The 16,061-nt window shown below is 37.7% G+C and overlaps 1 protein-coding gene across 2 annotated transcripts in view; it reads left to right on the top strand.

Annotated features, from left to right (window-relative positions):
* Positions 1-16,061, top strand: part of LOC124709160 (SEC14-like protein 1) — a 222,414-nt gene that overhangs the window by 187,052 nt on the left and 19,301 nt on the right. For both annotated transcript variants that reach the window (XM_047240820.1, XM_047240821.1), the window contains exons 4-9: positions 9,338-9,466; positions 9,666-9,775; positions 9,960-10,063; positions 10,447-10,565; positions 13,037-13,226; positions 13,310-13,398. In XM_047240820.1, coding sequence (XP_047096776.1) covers positions 9,338-9,466; positions 9,666-9,775; positions 9,960-10,063; positions 10,447-10,565; positions 13,037-13,226; positions 13,310-13,398 — 741 coding nt within the window. The remainder of the gene's footprint in view (positions 1-9,337; positions 9,467-9,665; positions 9,776-9,959; positions 10,064-10,446; positions 10,566-13,036; positions 13,227-13,309; positions 13,399-16,061) is intronic.

Genomic DNA, 16,061 nt, shown 5'->3' with positions numbered 1-16,061 from the left:
AGATCTAAAGCCATACTGTGCAGGACAGATTAGATTATTATGTTCAAAATATTGGTTCATCTGCTGGTGCATACAGTGCTTTGTTGTTTTGGAAATAATTGGGACTAGTTAAATTGGTTGGTAATTGCCATGTGATGATGTGCTACCTTTCTTATGGACTGACTTGATTATGGATATTTTTAAACATTCTGCATACACTCCATCTGTTGATATTTTCTTTATTAATTAAGGGCATTATTATCTCTTCTCTTATCTGTTTAATAAGAAAATTAGAGGTTTATTGTGTAATGGTGGCAGCAGTGCTTCAGCCTTGCTTACATCTTCCTTGATGTCGGTTTCAAAAAAGTGGTCTAAGCACTATGGGACTTAACATCTGAGGTCATCAGTCCCCTAGACTTAGAACTACTTAAACCTAACTAACTTACACACACATCCATGCCCAAGGCAGTATTCAAACCTGCGACCATAGCAGCCGTGCGGTGCCAGACTGAAGCGCCTAGAACCGCTTGGCCACAGCAGCTGGTGATGTTGGTTTCTGGTATAGGATTGGCAAAGTAATTGTTTAGTGTGACAGGAGGAATTGGAATGCTGCAGTCTTTCTCTTGACAATTTATTTCAGTTTTGATAACTTCCCATGCTGCTTTATATTTATGTGAAGGCCATCATTGGCCTTGCATTTTGCTGAAACAGTAATTCTTTAATATTCAGCTGAACAAAGTGACAGAATAGAGTTGACACAGAAGTAAAGTTGCAGAGTTCTTTCACTTTTAAGTGCCTCTCATTGCATGACTTGGAGAGCTGGATACTTTGGTTCTGTGCGTAGCATCACTGAGTGGTGTCTAGTCAAGTTATGTAGGACAATGCAGGTAAAATTAATAAAGTTATTACTCCTCAATAACAAACAACAAAAACATTGCGCACAGGAAACAATTGTGTTAAAATTTTTTGAAGTACCTGCATTCACATTTCAATAAATTTACTTCTTAATGACATTAGTTACACACTACAATGATTAGTTTCATATTGATTACAATGTACACAGCACAGTACAAAGTACAGTAAAATGTACAAAAGTCTTAAACAAGTAGGCATACATGTTTGCTATATAACAGGTAAAACTGTACCCTGTAAACTGGCCTCTATTCTTGCAACATATAAACATTTATTCATCTTCATGAGGTGAGCCACAATTCATATTACAGACTTCTAGGGTTTGTAGAGAAGAGTTTGTAGATAAAATTTTGATAAGGAATCCATGTATGGAATTCTAACATTTGTGTATAAAGTAAGTTCAAAGTTGGAATCACTTTCAGATCTCCCACTTCATGATAAGCACACAAACTGAGAAGAGGGTGCCATTGTCAATCCCTGTCATAGCTATGACGTCACATACCGTTTTTGTTCAACCATAACAATGGCTAAGAGAAACTGGTACATTTGCAACTAGGAGGGTTGACTGTGTTGCTCCATGGACATGCTGCACTCTAGACTTCGCAAAGGATGTCCTTCATCACTTAGAAAGGAACCCAATGATGAGTGATTGAAACATAGTCCATGCCATAGGCTCATGGAGAGCTCCCAGGTCAGAATTCATTGTAACCAGTTCATGTGTACCGTGAAGTGGGAGCTTTGAAAGTGATCTGTTATTCAAACTTAATTTATATCTAAATGGACATGGGTTTCTTATCAAAACTTTGTCTATTAAAGTCCCTTCTACAATCTGTAGATACCTGTTATAGGAATTGTGAGAGACCCTGTGTATTAACACTAAGAGGTAAACAGCAGCTACTTAATATAATTGAGGAAGGAGCAGAATTTTTTCAAGGTTGTTACTTTAAGTTTCATTTTAAAATTATCCTGAAACAATTTGACAGAGCACTGAAAGACCAAAATAGAAACAAGGCACCTGAAGTAGACGGTTTTCACTCAGGATTATTAAAATCCGTGGGGGAACCAGTCCTTACTGAACTTTTCCACTTGGTTTTTAGGAGATGAGGAATGGATGAAACATCTTCAGAATTCTAGGAGAAAATAATACCAATATCAAAGAAGGCAGGTATAGATAGATGCAAATATTACTGAGCTTCAATTTGACAAGTTATGTTTGTGAAGTTATTTACAGAAAAATGGAGAGAATGGTAGATGTTAACCTTGGGAAAGATCAGTTTGGGTTCAAGAGAAATGTAGGAACATGTGAGGCAATACAAAACTTAAGCATTACCTTTGAAGACAGATTGACTACAGAAAAACCCACATTTACAGCATGTTTAGATAGAGAGAAAACTTTTTGACAATGTGGTTTGGAAAGCCTTCTTTGATATTCTGAAGTTTCTGGGGACAAAATACAGGAACTTAAAAGTTACTACAACTGATAGAGAAACAAGACTCTAATTAAGAGATGAAGGACATGACAGAGAGGAAGTAGATATGGAGTGAGTGAAAAACATTCAGCTTGTACATAGTGCAAGCAGTTGAGTGAGATGACAAAGAATCAGGTTTGTTGAAAGGAAGTTAAAAGATGAATGTCATCAAAACTACAGCAAGGGTAATTGAATATACTCAAAGTAAATTGGGTGAAGTTGAGGGAATTGTTTAGGAAATGAAGCCCAAAAAGTAGTAGATAAGTTGTGCCATCATTAGTTATTTAGTGGCACAAATAGCAGAAGTAAAAAGGGTATGACCTACACATTGGGAATAGTAACAGAAGTTCTCTAAAAAGAGAGAAATTTGTAAATATTAATTTATGTTTAAGTGTTAGGAACTCTTTGCCTGAAATTATTTGTTTAGAGTGCAACATTATATGGATGTGAAACAGGGAAGATAAAAACACAGACAAGAGTGAAATACAAGTGTTTGAAAAGTGGTTTTACAGATGAATGCTGAGAATCAGATGGGCAGATAAAATAACTAATGAGAAGGACCTGAAAAAAGAAATTTCGGGCACAACTGAACCGAAAGAAAGGAGTGGTTGACAGGATGCATCCAGGCACATCAAAGAATCATCAGTTTGCTGACAAATGGAAGCAGGGAGAGGGTTGTAGGCAGAGACAAAGGCTTGAATACAAAAAGGAAGTTCAAATGGTTTTAGGTGACAATACTTGTGTAAAGATGATGAGGTTTGCACTGAACAGACTAGCATGGAACGTTGCATCAAGACTATGACAACAAGCAATACTCATTCACAGCACTTTGACAGTAGTTAATAATTAATACACTTCGTAAACTCCTACCCTGTCATATCTTGCTGAATAAAACTTTTGCTCTCATCCTGTTGTGCACATTGCATAGAGAGCGAGCTCACAAACTTTAATGGTAGGTTGCTGAATTGCAAGATCGCGGGTTAACATGTTCTATTCCCTCCCATGCATCCTGTCTCCTCTGCAGAAAGTAAGAATGTGTCATTACTCATACACTTGACTGCAAGTGGTGTGTCTAGGTAGATCTAGGCACTTCATCTATTCTGGGAAAACCTGTTTTGTCTGGTGTCAGGAGGGGGGAAATACAGAAGGGTAAGGGTTTATTAATTGTCGGCAGTTCAGACTTTCAGCAAATGATGGCACTCCTTAGGGAAATGGCAGCAAGAGACAGGAAAGGACACCGGATGCACTGGGCATGTATGCCTGCAATTCTCATTCAATATGTTAAAGAGGCTATTGCAGCAGGCATTGAGGGAACAGGGTGCAACCAACTGCAGCTTATGATGCATGTTGGTACAAATGATGCCTGTCATCTGGGCTCCCGAGGTCATTCTTGGGTCATTCCAGCAACTGGAAGAGAAGGTTGAGAAGACCAACCTTGTGCATGGAGTTTCAATGAAGCTCACAATTTGCAGCACTGTCCCCAGAATTGATTGTGGCTGTTTGATTCTGAGTGGAATGGAAGGACTGAACCAGAGACTTGGAAGGTTCTGTGACAAGCTAGGCTGCGACTTCCCAGACTTCTACCAGAGGGTAGAGAACTGTAGGTCCTTTGAAATAGGTCAGGTGTGCACTACACATCAGAGGCTGCTACTAGAGTAGCTGATCGTGTGTGGGGCGCACACACCCAAGAGATTTTTTAGTTTAGGTGACTCTCCATCCAATTCAGATAATGATAGCTGTAGGAAACCTAGAAGAATCGGTGTAAGATTGAAAGACATGCCTCCCACAGGTGGGAATATTACAATCCGAATGGTAAACTACCAAAGCATTTGCAGCAAAGTGCCAGAGTTTGAAGTGCTCACGAAAAGCAGTGACACTCACTCAATACTAGGTACAGAAAGCTGGAAACTCGAATATGATAGCAGTGAGATTTTTGGGGAAAATTTAAGTGTAAATCAAGAGGATAATCATATGGGAAATGGAGGTTGTGTATTTGTTGCAGTAGACAAGAAATTCAAATCCACTGAGATAGAAATTGAAGCTGCATGTGAGATTGTTTGGGCAAGACTCAGTATAAAGGATGGGCATAAAATGAAAATTGGATCCTTCAGGGAAAACTTCAGTTCACTTGTGCACAATCATCAGTGAGTTCTTTAATCATCTAACAATTAATTGGGAAAATAACAGGTGTTGGTACCTTTGCTGTTCACATTGCATATTAATGACATTGCAGACAGTATTAATAGTGAAATCAGGTGAAGCAGTTATCTATAATGAAGTATTATCTGAAAGAAGCTGCATAAATGTTCAGTCAGCTCTTATAAGATTTCAAAGTGGTACAGAGATTAGTAACTTCTTTTAAATGTTCAGAAATGTAAAATCTTCCACTTTGCTTTAAACGTTCGGAAACGTAAAATTTTGCACTTCTCAAAACAAAAAACACAGTATCCTGTGACTATAATATTACTGAGTCACTGTTGGAATTGGCCAGCTCGTACAAATACCTGGGTGTAACACTTTGTAAGGATATGAAATGAAAAGATCACATAACTTCAGTCGTGGGTGAAGCAGGTGGTAGAATTCAGTTTAGTGGTACAATACTGGGAAAGAGCAATCAGTCTACAAATCACTTGTGTGACCAGAGCTAGAATATTGCTCAAGTTTGTGGGATCCGTATATGATAAGACTAATGGGGGATATTGAAGGTATACAGAGAAGGGCAGCACAGATGGTCACAAGTTTGTTTAAATCATGAGATTGTGTCACGGAGATGCTGAAGGAACTGAACTGGCAGACTCTTCAAGAGAGATGCAAACTATCCCGAGAAAGTCTGTGAACAAATTTTCAAGAACTCTCTTTAAATGATCCTCTACCTACCGCTCTCTCAGGTATCATGAGGATAAGATTAGATTAATTACTGCACTCGGAGAGACATTCAAACAATCATTCTTCCCACGTTCCATACGTGAATGGAACAGGAAAAGACCCTAATAACTGGTACAATGGGATGTACCCTCTACCTTGCACTTCACGGTGGTTTGCATACTAAAGGTGTAGGTGTAGATGGAGTTGACCAATATTGAATAAAGAATATGTTCATTTTATCAGTTCCACAAAAATCTATCACGACAGTTATTACATTTTTTTATGGCACAAGTACCAGTGCCACACAGTTTCTGAGAGGAAACTAATGTTCGTTGGGAAAAAGGAAAACGTAGGTGTGTGCATTTCCTTAAAAAACGTGTTCAAAAATTCTATCATCGGCTGCATGTAAAATATAAACCATACTACTCAATAAATGTGGCAGACTAGTGTGTTCTGCTAGACCTGCTTCCACACAGTGAATCTGACACATATTACTGCTACATAACATTTGCAACAGGCAGGTGCACACCCAACCAAGCCTATTTTTGAGACCAGAATTAGTGAGCAATGCACTCCCACATTCACAATTAACAAAAGTAATTGGAAACATAGTTACACATGTCAATCACTCAACCCGCAGACACAAAACTGGAACACCTGAGATGCACATGCATCTCACAACTTTCTAACCTCTTTGTTAATATTCAGGGTGAGACAGAGGGAAAGGTACATGCTTTGAGGGATGATGGTGTTGGTGATTCTGAACAAAAAACTTCAAATGAACATATGCCCTTTTCTTAACTGTATACAGGTGTTTGAAAATCACTACCGCCAACCACAGTCATTCTTCACCAGCACTCACATGTGGGTAGAACCAAAGCAATGTTAGGCTATGTAGTGATGTATTTACTGACCATTTCAATGTGTGCTTCACTTGAGCTGCAAAATGCATAGGCTTTTTGAACATGTTTTGTGAAAAAATGTACAAACCTACATTTGTCCTTCTCCCCACTGTTTTGATTAGTTTCCTCAGAAACTGTTAAGAACAGAGCATATGTCTTTTTAAGGAATCACCAATACTGTTGTTTGTTGTTGTGGTCTTCAGTCCTGAGACTGGTTTGATGCAGCTCTCCATGCTACTCTATCCTGTGCAAGCTTTTTCATCTCCCAGTACCTACTGCAACCTACATCCTTCTGAATCTGCTTAGTGTATTCATCTCTTGGTCTCCCTCTACGATTTTTACCCTCCACGCTGCCCTCCAATACTAAATTGGTGATCCCTTGATGCCTCAGAACATGTCCTACCAACCGATCCCTTCTTGTAGTCAAGTTGTGCCACAAACTTCTCTTCTCCCCAATCCTATTCAATACTTCCTCATTAGTTATGTGATCTACCCATCTAATCTTCAGCATTCTTCTGTAGCACCACATTTCGAAAGCTTCTATTCTCTTCTTGTCCAAACTATTTATCGTCCATGTTTCACTTCCATACATGGCTACACTCCATACGAATACTTTCAGAAATGACTTCCTGACACTTAAATCAGTACTGGATGTTAACAAATTTCTCTTCTTCAGAAACGCTTTCCTTGCCATTGCCAGCCTACATTTTATATCCTCTCTACTTCGACCATCATCAGTTATTTTGCTCCCCAAATAACAAAACTCCTTTACTACTTTAAGTGCCTCATTTCCTAATCTAATTCCCTCAGCATCACCCGACTTAATTAGACTACATTCCATTATCCTTGTTTTGCTTTTGTTGATGTTCATCTTATATCCTCCTTTCAAGACACTGTCCATTCCATTCAACTGCTCTTCGAAGTCCTTTGCTGTCTCTGACAGAATTACAATGTCATCGGCGAACCTCAAAGTTTTTACTTCTTCTCCATGAATTTTAATACCCACTCCGAATTTTTCTTTTGTTTCCTTTATTGCTTGCTCAATATACAGATTCAATAACATCGGGGATAGGCTACAACCCTGTCTCACTCCCTTCCCAACCACTGCTTCCCTTTCATACCCCTCAACTCTCATAACTGCCATCTGGTTTCTGTACAAATTGTAAATAGCCTTTCGCTCCCTGTATTTTACCCCTGCCACCTTTAGAATTTGAAAGAGAGTATTCCAGTCAACATTGTCAAAAGCTTTCTCTAAGTCTACAAATGCTAGAAACGTAGGTTTGCCTTTCCTTAATCTTTCTTCTAAAATAAGTCGTAAGGTCAGTATTGCCTCACGTGTTCCAGTGTTTCTACGGAATCCAAACTGATCTTCCCCGAGGTTGGCTTCTACTAGTTTTTCCATTCGTCTGTAAAGAATTCGTGTTAGTATTTTGCAGCTGTGACTTATTAAGCTGATACTATCATCCCTAAAAGCACGTATCTTTCGTCCTGATTCGCTCTGTGCATTGTGAGTCATCACACATCAACAAAGTTTCCTTATGATGGGCCTTTTATAATGGATGGATAATAATGTTTTTTGTGTGTCAATCTATGCATGGAAATCATAGCAGCAAGGGAGGATAGATGTGTCTGCCGAGGATAACCAATAAGTTATTGTTCATGTGGATGATTTAAGAGAGAAACAGATACACGGAAACCTATGTTAAATTTTTATTATGTTAGATGATTTTCGACCTAGCTACTTTACAAAGTATCCGAAAATTATTAGATTTAACTTTGATCAGTATTTGTGGATCAATGGCTGAACTACTGGTAGTGCCAGATATTTTTAGTAGGATTAGCTATCAAATTATATGCACATACTTAGTTCACACTGCCAAAAAAATGCTTCACTATTCTGGAGGTAGTTCAGCTGAGGGTGGACAATCTTGTCTTACTGTAAAGAAAAGCATGGCATTATAAGATTGTGACAGAGGCGGCTGTCCAATATTATGAAGATGGAGAAATAGCAAAAATCATTGTAGAGTTTAATGTTAACTTAATTCAGCTTGTATTGTTCACATATATACCATTTAGCATTAAAAATGTCTTGGCTCCATCCAGTTAGTGCAGAAACAAATTATATTCTTGTTTTAGTATACATTAGAACATTACAAATCATCCTGGAGATAAAGGGTAGTCTAGGAAGCTAAGCAACCAGAAGTAATGACTTATCTATTAACAGTGTCATGTACAGTTATGAGGAAAATGATAAATCATGGAAAAGAGATACACTACGTAAATTCATGTCTACTGAAATTGCAAATGAACAGCCATGTCTTTGCTCAGAAAAAAATACTAGTGATACACACTCACAGGTGATGAAAAATGACAGTGATGGTGGAAGACGACAATGGTGACAAGTTACACGCTTTCATTAATTATCATAACCACAGGAGGTTCATTCAATCATTGATTTTTACAGCTCCCATTAAGGAGGAACCTTCATCAAGGATGGTGAATGAGTTAATGTATACATTAACAAAAAAATGGGAGATCAATAAATTAATTTGTACACTGCATTAAATTTAACCAAGTGAATTAGAATTGCTCCAGTATGTACTCAAAAAAGCATGCAAGAATTTGAATGCATTGTTTTCATATTGAAGGTACACTGTAAATGATACAGGTAGCTATCGTGTTCACCTAACACTGTTAGCTAGTAACAGACATCCATGATAGTGGCAGTTTTCATGAAATGGTGAAGTTTGTGCATACATTCCACAAAATGCAAATCTGCAGGGGAGGAGGAAGGAAGGAAGGAAAGAAAGAAAGAAAGAAGGAAAGAAAGAAACAGCAAGTTAGGTGAGATTTGATCAATATTTCTGTTACAATAAAATATTGTATATGGACACAATCTGCCGTCCCAGCTTTGCATAGGTTGCATTAACTATCTATGGCTGGACGACATGTGTTAATAAACATATAACATAGTGTTAATAAATTATGTACAGAAACCTTCCTCATGAATCAGTATATCTAGTAATGGAAACCTTATTAAAATCCCTATGGCAGTTCCTGAGATTGGCCTTCACATAGACAGGGAAACGTAGTCTTTAAGTCGTATAAAACAGTATCACAATAACACTGTTCAAATGAAATATAGTGAATGTAACCTAGAAGTATTAAATAGTGCAAATAGTTTCATGTGTGTGATATTGACCCATACAGGTCCACCCTGAAAATCCAGACTGGACATGCTTCGACCAGTCTGCCACTCTTGACATAAAATCCTTTTTTGGCTTTGAAAATTCAATGGAGAAGTTAGCTATGAAGCAGTATTCACAGAACATAGCTAAGGTGAGTTGAATATGCTTTTATCCTGGCATAATGTGCTAGAGAACCAATGGGTACAAACAAAGTATCCAGTTAACAATAAAATACTTTAAAGTGGTTGGGAAATTTATTACTATTGTCAGTTTCAAGAAAATTCAGAAATGAAATACTACTGTGTTAGATTATAAAATGACAATCATCTGTATATACTTCAAATCTGCAGGGAAAGGAAATAATTGAGCACTTTATAAATGAGCTCAAAAAGGAAGGCGTTGTTTATATACCACCATGGCAAGAACCTGAAGATGGTTCCGCTGCAGCTGAGGAAGAGAGGTGAGTGCGCTGATGCGTTAAAAGTAGATCAGGTCATGTCATGCTACAGTGAGTTTGCATTTGTTGCAGCAGTCTGCAGACATGATTCTACTGAGGTGGCTGAGGTGTGATATTGAGATAGTTTTAGGCAGCTGTGGTGGTACTCTGTGTTAAACAACTTTTGTAACCATATATGTTTTTTCAGGGCACAAACAGCAAATGATTCATCTGGGGACTTTGCATTGGGAGCATCGGCTTCAAACATCAGTGCAGCCTTACCATCCCCTCCTATGCTGTCTCCAAATGCTGGTAAGTTTTTATTCTGAAAAAAATTGTAGTTTTGACGTGCTTAATACGATTATATTCCAAAAAGAGGTGAAAGAATAAAGTTATGATATAATTAAAAGTTGTGGAGAAAATTAGAGATCTAATTGAACTTGCCTCCTTTCTGTAAATTGGAATGCTAAAATACTTCTAACTGTTATGTCTACACTATGAAACATTCAAATATTAATGTAGTGTAGTGTTGGCTTTTTATCACATTTTTTGACACTGAGCACCAGTTTCATACATAGTGTTTATTTTTTGTTGAGTGCAATTAATTTCTTCAAACTAATAGTCATGGTGTACAATATTAAGTTTTCTTTATTAATATATGCACAATTCATAGGGAAGTGGTTTGAATATTTCAGAATCACAGTTTGAACTAGATACAGATTACATTCAAAGATACCTTGGGGAATTGAGTCTCATTCAAGAATCTTCCCTTGTGCAGTTGCGGAAATGGGTAGCTGATCTCCAAAAAGGGAAGGTATGTTATATATTCATTGTTTTGTCTCTCATGTTTCCACTTAATAAGTATCTTGTGCATTTCATGTAGTTTTGACTGTAAATGGAAGCCTGTACTCTTTAGTTAGTGCCTTGCCAGCTGTATTTTCAGCCTTATTTAAAAATAACATCTTCTGTGTAAAGAGCTTATTGAGGATATATGCATTATAGATTTGTTTTACTTGTCCTGTTGGTCACAAATCAGCTTTTGCATAAGACATTATACAAGTCAGTTAGTATACAGATGAAAGTGATTTCTATGCATACTTATTTAGGATTACAATAATATAGTTCATATATTAAGCATTTATATAGCACACCTCATAAATTTAAATATTCTTCAGTTGAATGAAAGCAATGATGCTGTAATTGACTTGAAAGGTTTTCCAGAGGTTTTGACCTCAATAATTGCTTTTGTGTTTTTCTGGAAGTCTGTTCTTAAGTTCAATTCCCATGTGAAAAATAATGTTTTGGCACAGGGATGTGTTGCCAGAATGAACTTTTTCACTTTGCAGTGGAGTGTGTGCCGATATGAAATTTCCTGGCAGATTAAAACTGTGTGCTGGACCAAGAGTCAAACTCAGGACCTTTGCCTTTTAGAGGCAAGTGCTCCACCATCTGAGCTACCCAAGCATGCCTCACAGCCCATCCTCACAGATCTAATTCCGCCAGTACCTTGTCTCCCACCTTCCAAACTTCGCAGAAGCTCTCCTCTGAACCTTGCAGAACTAGCACTCCTGGAAGAAAGGATATTGCTGAGATGTGGCTTAGCCACAGCCTTGGGGATGTTTCCAGAACACTTGCCCATGAAAGGCAAAGGTCCCAAGTTAAAGTCTTGTCTGGCACACAGTTTTAATCTGCCAGGAAGTTTCGAGGATGTGTTGGTTTCAGTCAGATTAAATTTTTCTGTTGTTCGTTAAAGTGATCATAATATCACAGGTTTTTTGTAATCAGCATTCTATAACTGTTACATTTATTTATTTATTTATTAATATAAGGGTTTCCATAATGTTGATATGTGGTAAAGGAGGAATACTAAAGATCTTAAACAGAGATTTACGTGAACCTCTAAGTTTTCATCTGAATTTAACTCTAATGGCCCTTTTGTGCAGTTTGAAAGTGCTGATAGCTGCTTTAGTTTTCCCAGAAAGTTACCTGATATTTAAGGCAAGAATATAAGTAGGCATGATATGCATTCTGTACTGTTTTTTTTAAAGTAGGATTTTAGTGAGCAAAGGAGGTAGCATGTTTTGGTCAATTTTTCGTTAAGATATTTATTATGTTTATTCCATTTTACATTGCTTTGGAGCCATAGTCACAAGTATTTGCTTCCTGTACTGTTACCAGCTATTTCATCATTGGTAGAAACAAATGGGATAAATATATACTTGTTCAGAGAGTTGTAGAATTTTAGTGTGATAGTTTTTTTCTTATGTATTACAGACTGATTATTCTGTGCCCAGTTGCTAGGTTGTTTTGTGATAGTGTTTACTAATTGCTGTAATTCTTCCTTACTTTCCCCTTGTAGTAGTGTGTGGTGTCATCTGCAAATGTGGTTCTTTTATATGCACCCACATTAAACCTTAGATCATTTATGTACAGAAAGAACAGAAGAGATCTCATTGCTGATCTTGGGGTACACCACATGTAATTGGTTTATAGTCTGACAAGTGTTCAGAGACAGTTTTTAGGTTGACATCTGTGTGCTTGATGCACACTGCTTGCTTAAGATTACTCAGGAAGGAACTGATCCAATTGTTGGACAGAACTTGAATGCTAAATTTTTCAAGCTTTGACAGCAGAATCTTATGATTCACCCTGTCAAGTGGTTTCGATAGGTCAATAAATAAGCCTGTTGAATCCTGTTTCTTGTCTGTCAGGTTTAGTATGCAAATGATAAACTCGGAAATGTAGCTGTTGTAGAACTCTTGCTTCTGAATCCATGTAGTTCATTACATAGTATATTGTTTTGATTCACAAGTTCCATAAATTTGTCACATCTAACTTTTTGCAATGTTTTTGAAATGCAAGAGGAGATGAGTCTATAATTACTAATGTTACATCTCTTACCTTTATGTATTGGAATAACTTCAGATGTTTTAATAAATCAGAGAAAATGCTTGTCTGAAGTGAGCAATTTAGTATGTATTTCGGTTAAGCTTGGTGTACTCTTCGTTAAGATTATTTCAGGGACCCCATCAATGCCTCGGGAGTTGGAATTTTTGAGTCCTTATTGCTTTTGCTACTCCATTTTGTGAGACAGAGCTGATGTACACTGAACACTCTACATGCACTTACTTTATTTTCATTGACTGGCATGTTCTTACTTAAGTCTGATTTTGTCATATTATCAGCAACAACTGAAAATGTTGTTAAATGTGTCGGCTACTTGTAAGAGGTTACAAACAACCTAAAATAATGGAGAACATTTATTATGAAATACTATCTTTGCAGGTCCCAAGTGATTCAACTTTACTAAGATTTTTGAGAGCCAGGGATTTCAATGTGGAGAAGGCTAGAGAAATGCTGTCACAGTCACTCATTTGGAGAAAAAAACATCAAGTGGATCGTATACTTTCTGAATATCAGATCCCTCAGGTGGTGCAAGATTACTTTCCTGGAGGGTGGCACCATATGGATAAAGGTAAAATGCGGGGGAAGGGCGTGTGTGCATTTGGTTTTTTTTGTTTAATGATTTCCTTCAAAGTTTTTGTATTGTACTTTCAGATGGTCGGCCATTGTATCTTCTACGTCTTGGTCAAATGGATGTTAAAGGACTTTTCAAATCAGTAGGAGAAGAGGGACTCTTGAAATTGGTAATTATTATTTTGTTTTTGAAAGTCCGATGTAAATTTGTCTTCCTAGTAGTTACAAGTGAGCAGTATTTTATTGAATGAAAAATAAGAAAAAGAGATAGAAAGTTTCTGTTTTTGTGGCAGTACAAAAAACATATTTTTCTTCCTTTCAGTATTGTAACATTGCTCATAAAATGTGTGTCTGTCTTCAGGTTTCATTCATTATTCATTATAGTATAGTACCTGAACAACTAAAACATTAATGATGCATGCTGCAACTGAGGCAGTAAAATGGGGAAACACTTGATTCTACACTTTCTAATTAAAAAAAAAAAAAATCAGGGGAGACATAGAGACAGTGAAATTAGAGTTAATTAGTTTATAGTTAAACAATGGAAAATCCAGGATGGAATATGTTGTTAGTTTATAGTTAGTTACTTCCATGTCCCATGGATCATTTGTGCGATAAATCATGATGTGGAATGAGTGTTCTCTCTCTCTCTCTCTCTCTCTCTCTCTCTCTCTCTCTCTCTCTCTCTCTGGGTGTATGTCTGTCTGTCTGTGTGTGGGGTGGGGGTGGGGGGTTGGGGGGGGGGGTGTCTGTATGCTTGGACTGATTACAATACTGGTAGTGTCATTTGCAAAAAGAACTAATTCTTCTTGTATATTATGTGGTAGACTGTTTACATACATGAGGAACAGTGGTGGACCAAAGATTGACCTTTGGGAACCCCATATGTGATTTCTCCCCAGTCAGAATAATCTCCCTTGATTACATTAGTTTAATTACTGAGCACAACTATCTGCAGTCTTTTGGTTGGATTATCCATTGGTTGGCTATACCATCAATTTCACAAAACCTCAGTTTATCTAGAAGGATGTAGTGATTCACAGAGTCAAATGTCTTATACAGGTCACAGAAAATACAAACCAGGAAGATAAATCATAAAGTTGTCTGTGGGATGGTACCTACACAAAACTGTGGACTTTTCCCATACATCATCCCATTACCTCTTACTCCATCCTGGTCAACTTATCCCCTATCCCATCAAAGGGATGTACAAGCAGTCATGTGGTGTACAAAGTAAGCTGCAACCACTGATTTCTATGTGGGCATGACAATCAACAAGCTGTTTGTCCACATGAATGACCACCGACAAACTGCAATAATATAAAATGAGCTTGTAAAGAGAATATCCTACATTTGGTCCTCAGTCAAACAGACCACCATCACCACCATCTTTTCATTGTTTCTGAATTGTTATGACAGATTCCATTCGATCTTTTGTTAGAAATAATGCCCAGTGTGGGAAAAAAAGGAGACACGCAGAGAGGGGGAAAAGACTGGTGGGTGCATTGGCAGATAGCAGTGCACAATAGCAGTGAGGGACATGAATTAGTAGCAGGTGATAGTTTATGCCCCCCCCCCCCCCCCCCCCCCCCTCTGTCCTAGCACCTTCTCCCAGCTGTCCTACCTTCACCCTCACTTTGTACTCCTCTCTGCCAATGCATCCTCCCAGCACCTTTCTATTCCTCCTCTCCCCCTCCTCCCCCACAGGCTCCTGATGATGCACACTAAGCAGGTCTGTCCTGCCACCTTCCATCCCTGCATGCTCTGTCAGACAGCACTCTTCTCCCTCCCCCCCCCCCCCCTGCCAACCCTTACCCTGCTATCCCTTCCTGTTCCTACCCCACTCAGAATTGTTCCTTTCATTCAAAACAGTAGCAGTCAGGCCAGTGCAGCCAGCAATAGCAATCATCTGTGCCTGCATGTGTGAATGTGTATATTTTTCTTTCTTTTTTCATTGTGCCTTCTTTACATTGAGCAGCAATCTGTCCATTCCATTGTTGTTGATATTCCAACCTGGACTTCCTATTCACTGATTTAATCAAAGTTTCAATCAGAAAAAAAAGGGGGAAGGAAATCGCATTACACAAAGGAACTTAGTTCCTCCAGAAATCCATAAATTAAAAGAAAGTATGAAGCACCTTTACGTCCGGTTCAGGAATATAAAACTACATTATTTCCTAACAAAGTACAGAAGCAGCAGAAAAACATGCAGGGAATCACTGAAGACTCTAAAAGCACATTGTTACACTGAACAGGTAAATGAACCCAGTTATGTTAGTAAAACAGCCTAGAGCATAGTAAACAAAGGATGGGAAAATGGAATGTTGATGAGTGAGTCAAAGACATTATGTGAGGCCTTCTAGAAACATTTTAGTATGGTATGCAGAGAATAATTTATGGATGAGTCAATGCTACATATAAACTCAATTAAAATGAGCTATTAATTTTTCTTGAGAAGTGTAAAAGAATGAAACTAATCTTCAAACTAAAAAATATGTAGTGGATGAGATGACACATTATCTGGATTATTTAAAGAATGCAGAAATGGATTAATAAAACCAGTATCACTTTTAATACATGGCTGAACTACCCTGGGGACCTTTCGAGGATTTTTAAAAATCATTGAGGTATGACCAGTGTACAAAAATGGAGCAACCACTGGCAAATAATTACATACCAATTTCATTGACTTGAATACTGGACAAGTTACTTGAAAGAGTAAGTTTGAATGAAATGAAATCTTTCTTCTAGGAATACAACTTCTTAAATAATACACAGCATGCATTCTGAAAAGAGTGGTTCACAATAACTTTTTGCCATGTACTGCTGAACA

This window comes from Schistocerca piceifrons, chromosome 1 (genome assembly GCF_021461385.2).
Source record: "Schistocerca piceifrons isolate TAMUIC-IGC-003096 chromosome 1, iqSchPice1.1, whole genome shotgun sequence".
Taxonomy (NCBI): Eukaryota; Metazoa; Arthropoda; class Insecta; order Orthoptera; family Acrididae; genus Schistocerca; species Schistocerca piceifrons.
The sequence above is the reverse complement of the archived record's forward strand: the minus strand, read 5'-3'. Positions and strand labels throughout refer to the sequence as shown.